This window comes from Panthera pardus, unplaced genomic scaffold, assembly GCF_024362965.1.
Source record: "Panthera pardus isolate Hobbes unplaced genomic scaffold, ASM2436296v1 HiC_scaffold_27, whole genome shotgun sequence".
NCBI lineage: Eukaryota > Metazoa > Chordata > Mammalia > Carnivora > Felidae > Panthera > Panthera pardus.
In genome coordinates, this window is record NW_026526843.1 from 2,034,006 (window position 1) to 2,053,002 (window position 18,997).

Sequence of the window (18,997 nt, forward strand, 5' to 3'; positions counted from 1 at the left end):
TCAGAGAGAGGGAGACACAGAATCTGAAACAGGCTCCAGGCTCTGAGCTGTCAGCACAGAGCCCGACGCGGGGTTCGAACTCACGGACTGCGAGATCATGATCTGAGGTCGGCCACTTAAACGACTGAGCCACCCAGGCGCCCCAGTTTGTTCTCTATTTTTAATAGTCCCTTGTGTTTTGTCCCCTCCCTGTTTTTATATTATTTGTTTCCCTTCCCTTATGCTCGTCTGCTTTGTCTCTTAAAGTCCTCATATGAGTGAAGTCATATGATATTTGTCTTTCTCTGACTGACTAATTTCGCTTAGCATAATACCCTCCAGTTCCATCCACGTAGTTGCAAATGGCAAGATTTCATTCTTTTTGATTGCCGAGTAATACTCCCTTGTCTATATAGACCACATCTTCTTTATCCATTCATCCATCGATGGACATTTAGGCTCTTTCCGTACTTTGGCTATTGTTGATAGTGTTGCTATAAACATGGGGGTGCATGTGTCTCTTCGAAACAGCACCCCTGTATCCATTGGGTAAATGCCTAGTAGTGCAATTGCTGGGTCGTAGGGTAGTTCTATTTTTAGTTTTTTGAGGAACCTCCATACTGTTTTCCAGAGTGGCTGCACCAGCTTGCATTGCCACCAACAATGCAAAAGAGATCCTCTTTCTCCTCATCCTTGCCAACATCTGTTGTTGCCTGAGTTGTCAATGTTAGCCATTCTGACAGGCGTCAGGTGGTATCTCCTGGTGGTTTTGATGTGTGTTTCCCTGATGATGAGTGATCTGGAGCATTTTTTCATGTGTCGGTTGGCCATCTGGATGTCTTCTTTGGAGAAGTGTCTATTCATGTCTTTTGCCCATTTCTTCATTGGATTCTTTGTTTTTTGGGTGTTGAGTTTGATAAGTTCTTTATAGATTTTGGATACTAACCCTTTATCTGATATGTCATTTGCAAATATCATCTCCCATTCTGTCAGTTGCCTTTTAGTTTTGCTGATTGTTTCCTTTGTTGTGCAGAAGCTTTTCATTTTGATGAGGTCCCAGTAGTTCATTTTTGCTTTGGTTTCCCTTGCCTCCGGAGACGTGTTGAGTAAGAAGTTGCTGCGGCCCAGGTCAAAGAGGTTCTTGCCTGCTTTCTCCTCGAGGATTTTGATGGCTTCCTGTCTTACATTGAGGCCTTTCATCCATTTTGAGTTTATTTTTGTGTCTGGTGTAAGAAAGTGGTCCAGGTTCATTCTTCTGCACGTTGGTGTCCAGTTTTCCCAGCACCACTTGCTGAAGAGACTGTCTTTATTCCATTGGATATTCGTTCCTGCTTTGTCAAAGATGAGTTGGCCATATGTTTGTGGGTCCATTTCTGGGTTCTCTATTCTGTTCCATTGATCTGAGTGTTCTTGTGCCAGTACCATACTGTCTTGATGATTACAGCTTTGTAATACAGCTTGAAGTCCAGGACTGTGATGCTTCCAGCTTTGGTTTTCTTTTTCAAGATTGCTTTGGCTATTTGGGGTCTTTTCTGGTTCCATACAAAGTTTAGAAGTGTGTGTTCTAGCTCTGTGAAGAATGCTGGTGTTATTTTGATAGGGATTGCATTGAATATGTAGATTGCTGTGGGTAGTACTGACATTTTTAACAATATTTGTTCTTCCTATCCAGGAGCATGGAATCTTTTTCCATTTTTTTGTGTCTTCTTCAATTTCTTTCATGAGCTTTCTATAGTTTTCAGGATATAGATTTTTCACCTTTGGTTAGGTTTATTTCTAGGTATTTTATGTTTTTGGTGCAGTTGTAAATGGGATCAATTCCTTGATTTCTCTTTCTGTTGCTTCATTATTGGTGTATAGGAATGCAATTGATTTCTGTGCATTGATTTTTCTATCCTGCGACTTTGCTGAATTCATGGATCAGTTCTAGCAGTTTTTTGGTGGAATCTTTTGGGTTTTCCATACAGAGTATCATGTCCCCTGTGAAGAGTGAAAGTTTGAATTCCTCCTGGCCGATTTGGATGCTTTTTATTCCTTTGTGTTTTCTGATTGCTGAGGCTAGGCCTTCTAGTACTATGTTGAATAACAGTGGCGAGAGTGGACATCCCTGTGGTGTTCCTGACCTTAGGGGGAAAGCTCTCACTTTTTCCCTATTGAGGAGATATTAGCCATAGGTCTTTCATATATGGCTTTTATGATCTCGAGGTATGATCATTCTCTCCCTACTTTCTTGAGGGTTTTTATGAAGAAAGGATGCTGTATTTTGTCAAATGCTTTCTCTGCATCTATTGAGAGGATCAAGATCACATGATCTTGTCCTTTCTTTTATTGATGTGATGAATCACATTGATTGATTTGCAGATATTGAACCAGCCCTGCATCCCAGGTATAAATCCCACTTGGTTGTGGTGAATAATTCTTTTAATGTGTTGTTGGATCTGGTTGGCTAGTATCTTGTTGAGGATTTTTGCATACGTGTTCATCAGGGAAATTGGTCTTTAGTTCTCCTTTTTAGTGGGGTCTTTGTCTGGTTTTGGAATCAAGATAATGCTGGCTTCATAGAATGAGTTTGGAAGTTTTGCCTCCATTTCTATTTTTTGTAACAGCTTCAAAAGAATAGGTGTTTACTCTTCTTTAAATGTTTGGTAGATTTCCCCTGGACAGCCATCTGGCCCTGGTCTCTGGTTTCTTGGGAGATTTTTGGTTACTGACTCAATTTCTTTACTGGTTATGCCGACCCTCCTTTAAGGCCTGGGTTGTGGTAGGTCCCTGCCCTAGTCACGTCTTGTCTCCTCACCCCACTACCTGACTGGCTACCCCAAGCCTGTCCACCCCCTGGTGGGGAGGGGTCCCACCCCTGCCACCTGGCTTGCATTGAGGGGCTGGGGTGGGCATTGTGGGTGGGATGGGCACGGGCTCCTTCTGAAGGCAGACCTGGGGGCCTGTCTGCTCTGCCTCCCTGCCTCTTGGCTGGTGCTTACGGAATCAGTGCTCTCTCCCAACCCCAGGGCCCTCCTGTCGTCTTCTGCTGAGACACTGGGACCCACACCTTGGTCACCCACAGAACACCTTCCGTAAATCCCACCTTAGAGGGAGCCAGTAGGGAGCAGACAGAGGGGGCTGGGCCAGGGGAATGGGGGGGGGGGTGTCTGCTCAGTCCTGTCCTGTACCCCTAGTTAGCCTCTTTTTTTTTAATTTTTAAAAATGTTTTATTTATTCTTGAGAGAAAGAGAGACAGAGCATGAATGAGGGAGGGGCACAGTGAGAGAAGGACACAGAATCTGAAGCAGGCTCCAGGCTCTGAGCTGTCAGCACAGAGCCCGATGCGGGGCTCTAACTCACAAACCATCAGATTGTGACCTAAGCCGAAGTCGGACGCTCAACCGACTGAGCCACCCAGGCACCCCCCGCCCCTAGTTAGCCTCTTGAGGCTAACTGGCCAGCCCCGTGGTCAGGCCCAGTTGTCTTCCGGAGCCCATTTCCCAGTGGCCCCTGCAGTGGGCGTGGGGCCCTCTTGGCCACTTCGTCTAGGGGGTGGGTGGCTGTGATCCATCCCCCCGACATGGGCCCACAGCCCAAGGGCCCCCCGGGGCCTCCTTCACTCCCTCTGGGACTCCAGGCACCTGGAAGCCGCCTCTTCCTTTTGTGGGACACCCAGGCAGGGCAATGAAGGCAGTAGAGGGACAAAGGAGTGTCTCCTGAGCCTCGTCGGATCGGGTGTGGATGTGGAGTGTGATGTAACTTCATTACCACCACTCTCCTTTAATCGGCACCCAAGGGGCTGGAGCCTGGAGGCTGCAGTCCCGGCTTGGGCTGCCCAGGAGCCAGGAGCACAAACCAGAGCCTGCCACCGAGTCTGGAGCCATGGGGAAACTGAGGAAAGCTCGGAACATATCACAGGCCACATTGTTTCTGTATGTATTCTCTCTGATTATAAAGGTGATGTTCATCGGAGAAAGTACTATAAAAAACAAAAGAGAGAAGAAGAATCCCCTGTAAATCCATCTCCAAGATACAACCACTGCTCACGCCTTTCTGTTTTTGTGAATTTCCTGATAGTCTTTAAAGAAAGTATTGTGTAACGTTGAACCCATTCGCACATACGCACGTACGAGTGAAAACTCAGCCAGCCACCTGTCCCTCCCTGCCTCTGTCCGAGCTGGGCTGCCTCCTACTCACTGAGACCCTTGCTCCCAGAATTGGGGTCACACTGCCTTAAGCAGATCTTTTTGCTTAATATTGTGTCGTGAGAATTTTCCAGCCACGTTCTTTTTTTTTTTTTTTTTGAAGTTTATAAGCATTTTTTTCCCCAAAAACAGTATAGGCATGTTCTATACAGTTTGGGAAAAGGGGGAAAAAATCTCAGATTTCCCTCGCACAGTGTTTTTATATATTCTTTCTCAGCCTTTGTCCATAAACAGATATTTTATAAGATAGGCCTCAGAGTTCCCATGTCATTTTATATCTTTTTTTGAGAAACAGGCTTGCTGTTGGCAGACTGCGGTAGGGCAGCCGTATGCTTCAGTGAGGTCGACACTTCATACCAAAGATCGTTGCCACTAAAACGAATTTTGGTACCTCAATAAGTTCAGTATAGAATGACCTCAGGGCCCGGCAGTTGCACTCCTAGGCATGCACCCCAAAGATCCGAAAACAGGGACTCAGACGAAAAGTCGCACACAGGGGTGCACGGCAGCACTGTTTGCAGTGGCCCCAAAGTGGAGACAACCCAGTGTCTACTGACGGATGAACGGGCCAGCGAAATGTGGTCCCTGCGTTTGGGGGACTAGTAGGCAATATTCAGCCGTAGACAGAATGGAGTGCCGATGCCTCCTGCAGCCTCGCGGGAACCTATAAACCGTGCTAAGGACATTGTTCAGTTGCATTTATGTGTGGACAGAAAAGAGAGCGGTAGGGGCTGGGGTGAACGTGGAGACAAGGGGCAGGGGGTCACCTTCCGGGGGGATGAAAATGTGCCAGAACGAGATACAGGCTGTGGTTGCAGAAAAATGTGAATGAGCTAAGTGCCACTGAAGCGTATACCTAAAAACTTGTTTTAGTTTATTTAGTTTTGAGAGACAGAGAGAGAGAGAGAGAGAGCAGGAGAGGGGCACAGAGAGAGAGGGAGAGAGAGAATCCCAAGCAGGCTCCACACTGTCAGCTCAGAGCCCGATGTGGGACTCACACTCAGGAACTGTGAGATCATGACCTCAGCCAAAGTCAAGAGTTGGATGCTTAACCGACTGACTGCCCCCCGCCCAGGCACCTCTGAAGTGCACCCTTTAAATGGTAAAAATGGTAAATGTTATGTTAGGTATATTTTACAGGAACACAAAAAACTATGCTGCTCTGCACAGCCTTGTAATTCACGTGCTGTTATTATCATTTAGGATCTACTACTTAGAGATGATTTATTGGATCAAAGGGGAAATGATGAACATTTTCAAGATTCTTTAGAGTTATTAACAAATTTCTCCAGAAAGTTTCCCCTTTTAACAGCGGGTGAGATTCAGACAGAGTGTGTGACTGGGCGACAGGGTCAGCCAGGATGAGGGACCCCTTAGTGCCGTGGGGTCTGCGAGGGGCCACTGCCCTTGGGACCTGTGGAGCCGGGGCTTGCCAGGTGCTTTGGTGTCTGGGGACCCAGGGCAGCGAGTGCTCTCCCAGTGTGTAAACGGGAACTGGGCCACGTGCCAGGAGAGTGTGAGGGCCGCCTGGGCCACATTAGAGCAACGGGGCGTGCCTCCAAGGCTTCGATCCCCTCTCCCCACCGTGGAAGTGGAGTGACTTCCAGCTCAGCCTTGGGTTGGAGCGGCAGGTCTCTGGCCAACCCGCCTGGGCCCATCTCGGCAGCGGGGACCGGCTCCGTGTGTGCGGCGTCCTCAAGCAGGGAGCACCGAGTCGCTCTCCGGAGGGGCAGTGCTTGACGATCCGCTGGCTTTGCGAGCGCACCGTGACACCAGCAGGATTGGCAGTCGGGGGGCCGTTGAGGTGGGCTTCGGGCGTGTGTGGGTGTTGCAAGACGAAGTGGATTTCTTCTGGATTGTTCCAAAGGCGGGAGGTTTGTACTTGATGAAAGCAGCATCTTCTAATAGAGTTTCTGACAACGAGCGTGGCCAGCAAGCACCGCTCTCCCCGGATCGGAAGTGACACCGCCAGTGTGATCCTAATTGTGGATTCCCTCTGGATAGAAGGCTCCCTGGCCTGGTGGGAGAGACAGACGTAGAAGCAGAGCTGAGGGCCACCTCGGAGGCTCGGGTGGGGCCCCTCGGGGCCTGGCTTCCCCTCCGAGCTGTGGATGAGGACGTCTCGCCTGCCCGTGGGGAGTCGAGTCACAGGCCTGTCAGGCCACGTCCACATGCTGGGTCTCCTCTTTGTCCCGGGGTGTTCGTTGGGCCTTTCGTGGCGCCCTCAGCATGTGTCTGCTTGCCAGCGAGTGTGACTCTTCGGCCAGGGATGGATGCACCTGGCACCCGTCCTTGCCTGGGTGTGGGTGACAGGAGGGGGCCAGGCAGTGATGAGCGGCTAACAGGGGGGAGGAAAGAAGGATGTGCGAGGCAGGGGACGGAGGAGACCGAATGATGGAGGCTCACCCAGCTTAAGCAGGGACGTGGGGGGGGGGGGAGGGAGGGGAGGAGGAGACCCTCTGGAAGGAGAAGGGGATTCAACACAGGGTCAAAACCCGCCCCCCTACCACCGAGCACTAGCGCCCACCCACACGCGCCACCCACTCCCACTCCCCGCCCACAAAGGCCACCCTCACGCACGCTCTACCCACACCCCTATGCCCGTTCCCACCCACCCACACTCACATGCCCCCAGCCCTCACCCCTGCCACCCTCGTGGGCACCTACCTCCCACGTCCCCCCCAGCCGCTGCTTGTATAGAGAGGACGGGCTTTCTTCCACGGTGGCCTGAGATGCCCCGGCGCTGGGCCCCCGCTTCCTCTGCTTCCCACCCGACGCGCTTGTGCGAGCACTCTGATCACAGCCTGGCACAGTCGCCCTTCGGCAAACCGGAGCCGCTCTCTATTCCTGCTTTGTGGCTGTTCGCAGTAACAGCCGTCAGGCCACCCAGCCCAGAAAGCTCCATGGCCCCAAGCCCCCCAGTGTCGCCCTCCAAGTAGGCGATGGCATCGTGAGCTGCCCAGCGGGCCTCCCTGCCCCCGGCTGCCCCTCCACACGCAACCGTTTTGAAATATTTCTCAAGGACGGAAAAGCATACAGCCGTCCGACCTCGCTTCTGGCCTGTTGGCCTCAGCGTCTCTCCCCTAAAAAGGCAGGTCCGAAGCCGCCTGCGCACACCCATCCCTGACCCCATTCTATTCCTTCCCTTGTGGACAGATTTGGGCTTGTCATCCTGATGCCCGTTTTCTCCTACTGATACCCTTAATGAGCACAAGTGTTTCCATACGCCACACGCACGAGCGAGCCCGATTCTTTGATCGATCCTACCCACGGCACATCCTTGGGCTGTTTCCCCGCATTGGCCATCGTGACGCGATGCTGCTGACACCCCAGCGGCCAGAAGGGGCATCTTCCCAAATGCTTATGGCTTGCTTCGGGCTCCCTCTTCCGCGAGTGTTGGTTTTCCTGTTGAGTTGTTTGCATTTTCTTATTGTTTTGTTGGAAATCTTCTGTGTTTTGTTGGAAATCTCCTTACAGAAGATAGGATAGTCCTTTATCGGTTCTATGCTTGTAAGGATCTTCTCACAGCCGATCTTCTCTTTTCACCGTGCTTATGTCCTTTGTTCAAATTTGTGTCTTTTCCATTCTTGCTTGTCTGTTTTGTAATCTTAAGAATCGCTTTTCTGTTGCAACATCATTGACATTGGTCTCTCGCCTCCAAGGTAGGCGATTTTGCTTTGTCCATTTAGGACTTTGATCCATTTTGGATCGCCTGTCGGGGGCTTGGAGTGTGGGCAGCAGGGGAGGAGCGGGAGTGGGTCCCGGGTGTCTCCGTGGGGACAGTCTCTGGCGTGTGTGCACGTTTGTGTGTGACCCGAGGAGGGGAATCTGAGGGCAAGCCGGCCTGGTTTCGGACAATGTTGAGGCTGGTGTGCACGACTTTAACTCGAGATGGCAGGGCGAGGGCAGGGCTCGAGGCAGGACGAGAAGAGGTCTTAACACAACACTGGGTCCTCACTGTGTGCCTGCCCCCGAGATACTCTGCCCATCCCCCACACTTCCGTAGCCCGCCAGTGGCTCTCACCCCCTGTGGGAGGGGTCATTTCTTACTTGTCACCGGCTGTCTCTGCCCCACTTACCTTCATTGGCTTGGGGGGCCCACCCTGCGTGAGGAAGGGGAAAGAGAGGAGGCTGAAGGAACACGCAGGTCAAAGGGAAGGCTTCTGGGCTGCCCAGGTGTCACTCTGATGACTCATGACCCATCTCTGCGGGCGCCCATCCTCCTCGTGACATCCCAGCCCACCCCGTATTCCCCTCCCCACTGTCTGGGCCCAGTTTCCATAGCAACGCTGCAGCCGGAAAACCAACAGATTCCAGGGAGAAAGACATTCCTGCATTTCTCAGTGTCACCTGAGCATCCTGTTGCACACTTGTGGCTCTGCGCCAGGAGTTCCAGGGAGACACCTACCCCTTGGAGATCCCGAGGACAGCCCAGCCTTGTTGCATTTTAGGGAAGCACTTGACTTAAGGGCGCTGGGGCGCTGGGAAGCGTCCGAAACAAAAAGCCCCACTTTGGAGCGGTTGCTAATTTCTGTGGTGCAAGTACTCCCGTCACGGCCACCAGCGTGATGTCGCTGAACACGGAAAGAGATGCAGGTCCCACGCCATTATATAGGATGTCCTCTTTCCAGACACGCGACGCATTAGGAACCCTGAGAGTGCAAACAGGAAAGGGTAGGGAAGATCATTAGACAGTCGTGAGCTTGGAGTACTGGCTGCCTCTGCTTGTAATATAATTCATTCCGTTGTAAGATTAGTCCATCAAAATGGCGATAAGGGCTGTGTTTAACAAGGGGCTTGCAAATTTCCCGGCAGCTTCACAGTCAGTTCTGCTAAGGGCTCCAGGGCCGTTCCTGCCATCCCTGTGTCTACAGGCTTTCCCAGACGGCCCTTTCCTCGCCTTTCCAATGCACACCTGCAGCGGGCCTCTCCCCTGCGCGCTCAGCCGCCCTGCCTTGACCCTGCAGCCTCTAGGGCTGTACCTGCCACATTCGCGCACTTACCATTAGTTGCAAACCAATACCTTCTTGGCTGGTTTTTGTTTTCTTCTTTATGATTTTCTGTGTTTTTCGAATGCTCTGCAATGAACCTTTGTTTCTTTGATGATTAGACCCGACTGATTAAAAAAATCTTTTCTGACTATGGAGAGTTTGGGGAGAGGGAGATCTAAATACTGAGATTATTATCTACAAGGACATAATCAAGCAGCAGATAGGTAATTATTTGGGCTCCATGGCTCAGAGGAGCCACTGGTTGGCCAGGGGGCCCTAGGACTCCCTGTGCTTCCTAAGACGGCCTTCTTGGAATGACAGCCAGGGCTCGATCTGTTACGCGGCAGCCAGAAGACACGATTTTGCAGTTGGGTTGGGCATCTGTGTGAAGAACCCCATCCCCCTGAGACACCCAGGGACAGAGGTGGCACTGTGGGAATTCGGAGACTGGGACCTGTGCCCAAGTGCGGCCCCTCCCCCCTCTTCTTGCTGAACCTCTGTCCTTGCACGGGTGCTGGGTCCGTGGGCCCTGCACTCTCCGTGCTGCCTTCACTTCCCCTTGCAAACCAGCCTCCCCTCTCCTTTCTCCTGATGCGGGCCGGGTGCCCCTGCTCGGGGAGCCTTCCCTACCCCCTTCCTAGATGGGGTGTGGCAGGCCCTGTGCTTCCTTGGTAGCAAAGGTCTGCTTCAGTGGCGACCCGCTGGGTGTGGCCGTTTGCAGTACCCCCACTAGTGCGTGTGCTCCCTTCCGTGAGCTGCCGCTGCCATTTCCCCTCCTTCTGGAACTGCTTCCCGATCCTCACCCTCCGCCCCTCACTGGCCTCGTGGCACGTGTCCTGAACTCTGTCCGTGTCTGTTGGGGCCTCAGTCTACTTGCCTCCGCGCCAAGGAGCACATGGAGGTCACAGCGCGTGGTGCCGGGTTCGCAACCCCACCTTGGCCATCCCAGGGCCCAGCGCACCCAGGCTGCTGCAGAAATGAGCAGAAACAAGAGGCCAGGCTGGGGCCGGCCCTTTGCCCCCGGTTGCCTTGAGGGCACACCTTGCTCCGCCCAGCGGGGCCCAGAGAGCACTCCGCCCTCCGCCCACCACCCACCACCCACCACTGGGGGTCTCTTCCTGGGAGGCTGCAGCAGCCCAGCCTCCTTGAACACCGCCCCCAACTCTGACCACTACAGCCCCGTCTGGTTCATAACCTTGACTCACTCCCTCCCTTCTGCTCCCTCAGTTTCCTCATCTGCAAAATGGTGGTTGGGGTCAGGATTCCGGGGGAGACGCACATCAAGGCACCAGAAAAATGGTGATGGTCTTGTAAGGGTCACTTCCTTGGCACCTCCCTTAGGTTGCCTTGCAGTGTCAGGAGGGAGGCTCTGTGTGTCACCTTCTCTCTTCAGCAAGTCTGTCATTGCCTTGACGACAGAGATCCTGCCCTTCGTGTCTGCGTGCTCTTTCCAGCCCTCCGGCCTGAGCCCATTTATTGACTGACTTCCGTTGGGAGAGGAATCAAGGTCTTCCTCCAGCCTTGCTGTCAGATGAGCTTCTAGACACCAGCTCTGGCCTCAGTACTGCCCGAAGGAGTGAGGAGGACGGAGGAGTGGGTGGCTTCTGCTGGAGGAGGGCCAGGGCGTGTTCCAGGGCGAGGGCAGAGCCCCCAGACCCAGTGCACGGTCGCCGGGGCTCCCCGAGCCCCGGACGGCACCGTGTAGGGCAGGGCGAAGGGGGCTCGCTTGGGAATGAGGGTGGAGAGCCCACCCGCCACCGGTGGCAGGTGGCGGAGAGCGGGGCGGGGCTCGCCGCGTGCTCACGGGGGCGTGTCTCTGCCGCAGGTGAACGGGAAGGAGCTCTCCAAGCTGTCTCAGGAGCAAACCCTGGAGGCCCTGCGCTCCTCCAAGGAGCCCCTAGTGATCCAGGTGCTGAGACGCAGCCCCCGCCTCCGGGGGGACAGCTCGTGCCATGACCTGCAGCTGGTGGACAGTGGCACTCAGACCGACATCACCTTTGAGCATATCATGGCGCTGGGCAAGCTGCGCCCGCCCACCCCGCCCATGGTCATCCTGGAGCCGTACGTCCTGTCTGAGCTGTGAGTCGCCCTCAGGAGGGCCCCGGGCCCTGCCTCCAGAGAGGGCACGCCACCCAGACGCTGCCTTGCCGCAGCTCTGGGCACGGCAGGGAGACCCCGACTGGCCTGTCCTCAGGCGGGAAGCAGGCTCCTTGGCCTCCAGAGCTGACCGTGGCATCCACGGGCTCAGAAATTTCTAGGCTTCTAGCCTCAGGCTGGACAGCAGCCGGTGAAGGGACCAGGGGAGGCTGACATACAGGTTCCCTGTGGTAGCTACCGCAGGGCCAGGGGACTTTGCTGCCTCGGCCCTTCCTTCTTCCTCCTCTGTCCCCCTCTGCCGTCCATTGTCTTCTGCCTCTCAAGCCTCCCTCTCTGAATCTTCCACCATCCTGGTCTGTCCCATCCATCTCTTCGGCTTCTTTCTGGCCCGCTCAGAAGAAGGGCCTCTCGTCCAGGCCCGTGGCTCACTCCGCTAATCTAAACCCGGGCTGCAGGGAGGTAGTCCCGGGATCCCCTCCTCTACCGAGAGCGAGGCCCCTGGCCGCCAGCAGCCACACTTAGCCTTGGGGCCAGGAGGGCTGCCCCTGGAGGTAGAGCGGGCCCTCCTGCCCTCCCCAGCAGTCCTCTGGGGCCTGGATAACTCCTGGGGGCGTTGCATGAGCGGGGCCAGTGCCAGGTGGGAGGGACACCTGTAGTTTGGAGAAGTTGGTACCCTGTCGGCCGGCGGGGGCTGGGCGACAGGGTGGGGCGGGGGGGGGGGGGGGAGAGGTAGGCATGCCTGTGTCCTCAGTGCAGTCCCCTGCACACTCCTGTCCAAGAAGCATTCCCGGCCTTTGCATGGATGCATGTAGCTCAGAAGCAGGGGCTCCGTGCTGAGCGCGCTGGGACCGGCCAGCCTGGGGGCTGAGGCTAGGGCACGAGAAGACCAGACGGTTGGCCTGACCCCCCTTCTCCTGGGCAGCCCCCCCATCAGCCATGAGTATTATGACCCAGCGGAGTTCATGGAGGGCGGCCCACAGGAGGCAGACCGTATGGACGAGCTGGAGTATGAGGTGAGCCAGGCGGCCAGGCCGGGGCGGGGCCCACAGCCGGCTCCAGGGGCCAGCCCCGGGATGGCTGTCTGTAGCCCGGCTCAGGCCTGGCTCCTGTTGTCTGCAGGCGGCTGAGCCTTGTGGCCCTTGCCCACGCGCGACTGGTTACTCAGGCTCACGGGCCAGGTTGGGTCAGGTTGGACTGAGTCGGGGAGGGTACGGGAGAGGTCCCTCAGCCAGTCCGTGTCAGCGAGTGTGTGTCCCACGCATGTCCGTGTCCCGTGCGTCCCGTGTGTCTTGTGTGTGTCTCGGGCATTTCCCGGTAGGGTGGGCCGTGGCACACTCGCGCCCTGGGGATGGCAAGAGAGACCCTCTGAGTCGGAGGCTGGAAGCTTGGCTCAGGTGATGTGCCGCTGCTGGGGGTGGGGCTGGGCTGCGGGGCGGGGCTGCGGCTGCCGGCCCTGCAGCACGCCTCCGCGCTCACACGTTCTGGGGGCTTCCTTCCTCCGCGCCCCCCATTCCCCGCGTGGCAGGAGGTGGAGCTGTATAAGACCAGCCACCGAGACAAGCTAGGCCTGATGGTTTGCTACCGCACGGACGATGAGGAGGACCTGGGCATCTATGTTGGAGAGGTACGAAGGCGGGGCGCAGGAGTAGAGTGTTCTAGGAGGCGGTGGAGCCCCACGCCTCCTCCCTGTGTGCTAGGACATCAGGGCCAGACTCTGACGGTGTCCACCTGCACGGCACCAGCAGCGGGGGGAGGCACCGTGGTGGCGGGTGCTGACGCAGGGTCTGGTACGCGGAGAGTCCCCGCACCTACCCCTGTGGCCTGTCCGTGCCGCCCAGGGCACTGAGGCTGCACATAAAGAGCCGACCGCTGGGGATGGGGCCTACTTAGCATCACATAGGGCAGCTGATGGCTTCCGTGTGTGTGTGTGTGTGTGTGTGTGTGTGTGTGTGTGTGTGTTCATCCCGGCAGCCCTCCCCAGGAGGGGATGGGGACAGTGATGGGGACAGTGAGTGAGGCCGAAGTCCCAGCCAGGCTTTGTTCCCCTCCCACGCCCTGCAGCCAGCCTCTCCCGGTACTCACGGGATCCTTCTTCCCCAGCGGCCCGTGGCAGATGTCTGTGTGTCCGCAGGAGGGTGGATGGCTCCCCAGCTGCCCCCCACGTGCTGGTAGCGCTCTGATCAAGTCAGCCTCCGTATGACTGTCTGACTGTCCACCAAGCCCCAGGGCTGATATTTTGGTGTGGGTGTATGCAAGGGAAAGTGTCCGGCTGCCGCCATTTACCCAGCCAGTGACAGGTTTCCATGCAAAAAGAGTATACGAGTGCCAGCTGGGGGCATGGGCCTGGGCCTGGGGGTGGTGGCCAGGGGCTGGGAAGCTCTCGGCTGGCAAGTTCGCGGCTCGTGCTGGGGAGCGGTGACTAGCCCAAGACCCAGTTTTGTTCCTGCCTCCTGGAGCTTGGAAGCTTCTGGTCTGAGCTGCAGACGGAGCAAGCAAGGAGGAGGCTTCAGTGTGCTTTGGGGGTTTGGGGGTCCCCGAGGTGAGGCTGCCCCTTGCTACAAAGGGAACCTTAGCGAAGCGTGCCGGGCCACCGTGATGCATCTGCCTTGCAGGTGAATCCCAACAGCATCGCAGCCAAAGACGGCCGGATCCGCGAGGGCGACCGGATCGTCCAGGTGAGCAGGGCCGGCAGGCCTGACCGAGGCCTCGCTGCCCTGGCCGCCCAGCTACCGGTCCTCGGCCAGCCCCAGCTCTCTCCGGCTGTGCCTGAAACCAGGGCTGGGTCTCCTCCCTCTCCTGTACTGCTGCCCCTGGTGGCTCCCGTGTGCTCATGGGATCTGCTGGCATCGAGGAGGGCCTGTGCCACTCTGGCACCTAGTCAGCCTCTCCGTCCATCCTGCAGGCATGAGCACCCCCCCCCCCCCACGCCACATTGTCCTCGGGGCACAAGTGCTCTTGCACGGGCCGGGCTGTCCTGGTCCTGAGCACCTTGCAGCCAGTTTCCATCCTGTCGGAGCTCCAGAGCCTTTCCTGGCTCACGGTGCTCTGCCTGGAGCTCCCTGTGAGGGCATCCGAGCAGTTCGGCCGGGGCCCGTGCCACAGCCAGCCCTGGCATTCTTGTTGACGGTCCCTTGGCTTGTCACAGATAAATGGCGTGGACGTCCAGAACCGGGAAGAGGCGGTGGCCATTCTGAGCCAGGAGGAGAACACCAACATCTCGCTGCTGGTGGCCCGGCCTGAGAGCCAGGTGTGTGTGCCCGGTGGGATACTGTGGGACCCCTGGCATCGGGCTTCTGCCTTGGAAGCTGCTGATCTGTGACAAGGGCAAAGATATGCCAGCGGCCCGGCCCCGCTGGAGGGTGGGTAGTGTCTTTGGGGCGCGTCTGCCCTTCCGGCCTCGGATGGCTGGGTGTGAGGCCTAGAGGCCGCTGCGGGGGGCGGTGTCTGGGGAGGTCCTTAAAGCAGAGGGGACAGCACGGGCCTGTCTCTGCAGCTGGCAAAGCGGTGGAAGGACAGTGACCGGGATGACTTTCTGGATGACTTTGGCTCTGAGCATGAGGGGGAGCTGCGCGCACGGAAGTTGAAACCCCCCCCTGCCCAGCAGGTGAGGAAGGAGGCCAGAGGCGGGTCGCGGGGAGGGCAGATGGGAGGCCGGGGGGGGGGGGGGGGGGGAGGGCTGGACCCAAAGGCCCTTCCGACCCTCCGACCCTCCGGCCTCCACGGGCCGCACGCTGAGTGGGGCTCGTCTCTCTGCCCCAGCTTGGCAACGAAGAGGAGAAAGGGGTCCCCGATGTGGGCACGGGCCTGAGCAACAGCCAGGAGCTGGACAGTGGGGTGGGCCGCACCGACGAGAGCACCCGCACCGAGGAGAGCTCCGAGCACGACCTGCTGGGCGACGAGCCCGCCAGCGCCGCCGACACCCCCGGGGCCCTGCGCAAGAGCCGCGACCTGCACTTCAGCATGGACTCCCTGCTGGCCGAGGGGGCGGCGCTGGGCGGGGGCGACCTCCCGGGCCTCACGGAGGAGGAGTACGAGCGCTACCGCGAGCTGCTGGAGATCAAGGGCCACCTGGAGAACGGCAACCAGCTGGGCCTCCTCTTCCCCAGGGCGTCCGGCGGCGGCAACAGCGCCCTGGATGTGAACCGCAACGAGAGCCTGGGCCACGAGATGGCCATGCTGGAGGAGGAGCTGCGACACCTGGAGTTCAAGTGCCGCAACATCCTGCGGGCGCAGAAGATGCAGCAGCTGCGCGAGCGCTGCATGAAGGCCTGGCTGCTGGAGGAGGAGGGTCTCTACGACCTGGGGGCCGGCGAGCCCAAGAAGCACGAGCTGTCGGACATCTCCGAGCTGCCAGAGAAGTCGGACAAGGACAGCACCAGCGCCTACAACACCGGGGAGAGCTGCCGCAGCACCCCGCTGCTCGCAGAGCCCCTGCCGGAGAGCCCCCTGCGGCGGGCCGCCGCCGGCAACTCCAACTTGAACCGGACCCCTCCCGGCCCCGCCGGCCCCACCCACCCCAAGGCAGCCCCCCCGCAGGGGAGCCCCGCCAAGTTCCGATCTCTCTCCCGGGATCCCGAGCTGGGCCGGAGACCGCACTCGGAGGAGCGAGTCCGCCGGAGCCCCAAGCCGGGCGTGACCCTGGAGCGCGTGGGCCCTGAAGGCAGCCCTTACCTCTCGCGGCGCCACCGCGGCCAGGGCCAAGAGAGCGAGCACTACCACAGCTGTGTGCAGCTGGCCCCGCCGCGCGGCCTGGAAGAGCTGGGCCACGGGCCCCTCACTCTGGCCGGCGGCCCCCGGGTGGGCGGGGCAGCGGCGGCCACCGAAGCCCCCCGCATGGAGTGGAAGGTCAAGGTGCGCAGCGATGGGACCCGCTATGTGGCCAAGCGGCCGGTGCGCGATCGCCTCCTCAAAGCCCGGGCCCTGAAGATCCGGGAGGAGCGCAGCGGCATGACCACCGACGACGATGCGGTGAGCGAGATGAAGATGGGCCGCTACTGGAGCAAGGAGGAGCGGAAGCAGCACCTGATCCGGGCCCGGGAGCAGCGGAAGCGGCGCGAGTTCATGATGCAGAGCCGGCTGGAGTGCCTGCGGGAGCAGCAGAACGGCGACAGCAAGGCCGAGCTCAACATCATTGCCTTGAGCCACCGCAAAACCATGAAGAAGCGGAACAAGAAGATCCTGGACAACTGGATCACCATCCAGGAGATGCTGGCCCACGGCACTCGCTCCGCCGACGGCAAGCGGGTCTACAACCCTCTGCTCTCCGTCACCACTGTCTGAGCCCCGCTGTGCTCCGGGGCAGGCCTTCTGCCCCCCTCCCCCCCCAGGTCCAGGGAGCCTCCCAAGACCCTGTCCCCTGCTCTCCCTTAGAATCTAGTGTGTGTCTGTGTGTACGCACGGCGTGTGTGCACCTGTCTTTGTGTGTGTGCACAGGACCTTGTTGCCAGAGAGAAGCCCCTGAGGAGGAGGGACGCCTCTCTCCACCGGCTACTTCCTGCTCCAAGCACAGCGGCTACGTCGCCAGCTGGCACGGGGGACACCCTTTCCGCTGTGTGCCGGCCACGTGTGCCTAACGCGAGCGCAGGCACACGCACACGCAGTCCCCTCTCCGGAGCTCTCGGCCTGGGTACTTGGGGACGGGAAAGGACTGAAAAGGAGAGACGAAGAGGACTGTCCTAAGCACAAGAGAATGCCTGGCTGTGAAGCTGAGCACGGCCTCGCCCCCTGCCGGGAGACTTGGTTATTTGTAGACAAAGGCACCCCTGAGTTTTGTGGTTTTTCTCCCTTTCTGTGCTTGCCGGTTGTTGTTTTTCTGTTTTGTGGACTTGCCCTGGGGGATGGCGGCTCCTTCAGGCGGCCTGACAAAGCGGACCCCCAGTGATGGCTGGGAAGGAGGTGGGGGGGGGGGGAAGGAAGAGAGGGAGGGCTGGGGCAGGGGGAGGGAAGGGTCGGGGGAAAAAGAAGGGGAGAAGGGGAAGCAGCTTTCTTGGTGGTCTCCGCCGTGAGGTGTGGGGATGGGCAGCCTTCGATGTGGCCTGCGAGGCCCACTCCGGAGCCCACGTCCTTCCCCGATGACCGAGGGAGAGCCAAGACGGAAGTAGCAGTGGAAGAACTCAGTGACAAGACCCGTGCTGACCTTAGGGAGCTGCCGCACCCAAGAGGGACGGGCCGGCCAGCCGGGTTGCCTGGGGAGAAGACGCTCCCCAAGTGTGGACCCGGCCCAGGCCTCGGGGCCATCCCGGCTCAGAGAGCCTCAGACCGGAGGCACACAGGCTGCCTGCCCCTGCCCCCCCATTGGCATTGGGAGAATAAAGTAAGCTGCCTTTTTGAGGTGACTCCTGGTCTCTCTGTGTTCATTCTCGTTGGGCCAGGAGACGGGAAGAAGGTTTTGGGGGGCGGGCACGGGCAAGGTATGGGTCAATTGAAAGCTATGCTCTGTGCCTTCTCGGTGTCACTGAGGAACGGCGAGGTCTTCTTAAGTCCGTCGTGTACTCTGGGAGCACACACAACAGTCACCTGAATTATTTCAGAAGTGTGACGTGGTCACAGGGATGGTGCCCAGATGCAGGAAGGATGGCAGAGGACTGGCTTAGCGCCGGTGGCAGGCCTGCCTCCGGCATGTGGGTGAGGCCGGCACTAGGTGGTCTAGCGGAACCCTTGAGAAGTGGGCTCCACCCTCCCCCCACCCCAGCTCAGGAAGCACTCTAGAAGAGGGAAGGAGCTGGGAAGCTCTTTTTGAAGTATATTTATTTTGAGAGAGAGAGCGCACGCAAGTGGGGAAAGGGCAGAGAGAGGGAATCCCAAGGCTCCACACCATCAGCACAGAACCCGATGCAGGGTTCGAACTTACAAACTGTGAGATCAAGACCTAAGCCAAAACCAAGAGTCGGATGCTTCACCAACCGAGCCCCCCAGGCGTCCCAGAGCTGGGAAGTTCTAGAAGGCACAAACTCCTCTCCTTATTTGGGGACCCCCACGGGGCCTAGTACGGAGCTTGCTGAGTAAAGGTCTTTTGGCCACATGGGTGAACATCTGGGTGGTCAGAGGCCCCTTCCATGTTGGGAACTCCCAGAGGGGCAGCCAGATGTTCGAGGTTCCGTTCAGTGCAGCAACTGGGCATGTGCTAAGTGCTGGGTGGGGGACCAGGGCCCCAAAGACCGCAACTCCAGGGGCCCCAGCTCGTCTTGTGTGCAGTGCCCCCTGGGGTGGGCAGCACAGCAGTGAAGGAGCTGTCTCCCAAGCACACGCAGGACGCTGCCAGCAGCCGAAGTGCACAAGGAGGCATTAAAATTGTATTGAAACATCAGTGTAGGCCTCTCATTAATCCCCCTGATTGACTGAGATGGGTATGAGCGGGAAATCCCAGTAAGTGTTTCCAGAAGCCACCTGCTCTGTGGGAAAGGCTGGGCCCTGAGGGCGGGCCACAGCTGGGGGGGGGGGGGCGGGGGGGAGAAGGCCATCACACCGCAGGCCTGGAACCCCAGCACATGGGGAGGGAGGAAAGGGCTTGTTGGTGAAAAGGGGCAGATGGGAAAGGAAGGGGTTGGGGCTGGGGACAGGCTTTCTCAGCCCTCCTAGGCCTCTGGAGCCCAGCACTAGGCACATCTGTTCTGCAGAGGGGCCAACTGGGCCCCAAGCAGGCCCCATAGAGGATGGGGCCCCAAAAGCCTGGCCCCGGCTGCGGGAAAACTGGCTGGAAGCCAACTGGAGACGGGCCAACCTCTCTGGCTGCTGAGGGACTCA

The 18,997-nt window shown here is 57.9% G+C and overlaps 1 protein-coding gene across 3 annotated transcripts in view; it reads left to right on the forward strand.

Annotated features, from left to right (window-relative positions):
- PDZD4 (PDZ domain containing 4) overlaps positions 1-17,589 on the forward strand; it is a 32,313-nt gene extending 14,724 nt beyond the window's left edge. Inside the window, exons 2-8 of one of the 3 annotated variants that reach the window (XM_019437751.2) lie at positions 10,983-11,236; positions 12,177-12,267; positions 12,780-12,878; positions 13,867-13,929; positions 14,400-14,501; positions 14,748-14,858; positions 15,014-17,589. In XM_019437751.2, coding sequence (XP_019293296.2) covers positions 10,983-11,236; positions 12,177-12,267; positions 12,780-12,878; positions 13,867-13,929; positions 14,400-14,501; positions 14,748-14,858; positions 15,014-16,534 — 2,241 coding nt within the window. In that variant the 3' untranslated portion in view covers positions 16,535-17,589. The remainder of the gene's footprint in view (positions 1-10,982; positions 11,237-12,176; positions 12,268-12,779; positions 12,879-13,866; positions 13,930-14,399; positions 14,502-14,747; positions 14,859-15,013) is intronic. The other 2 variants (XM_019437753.2, XM_019437754.2) reach the window with 2 other exon arrangements.
- The last annotated feature ends 1,408 nt before the right edge of the window (positions 17,590-18,997 follow it).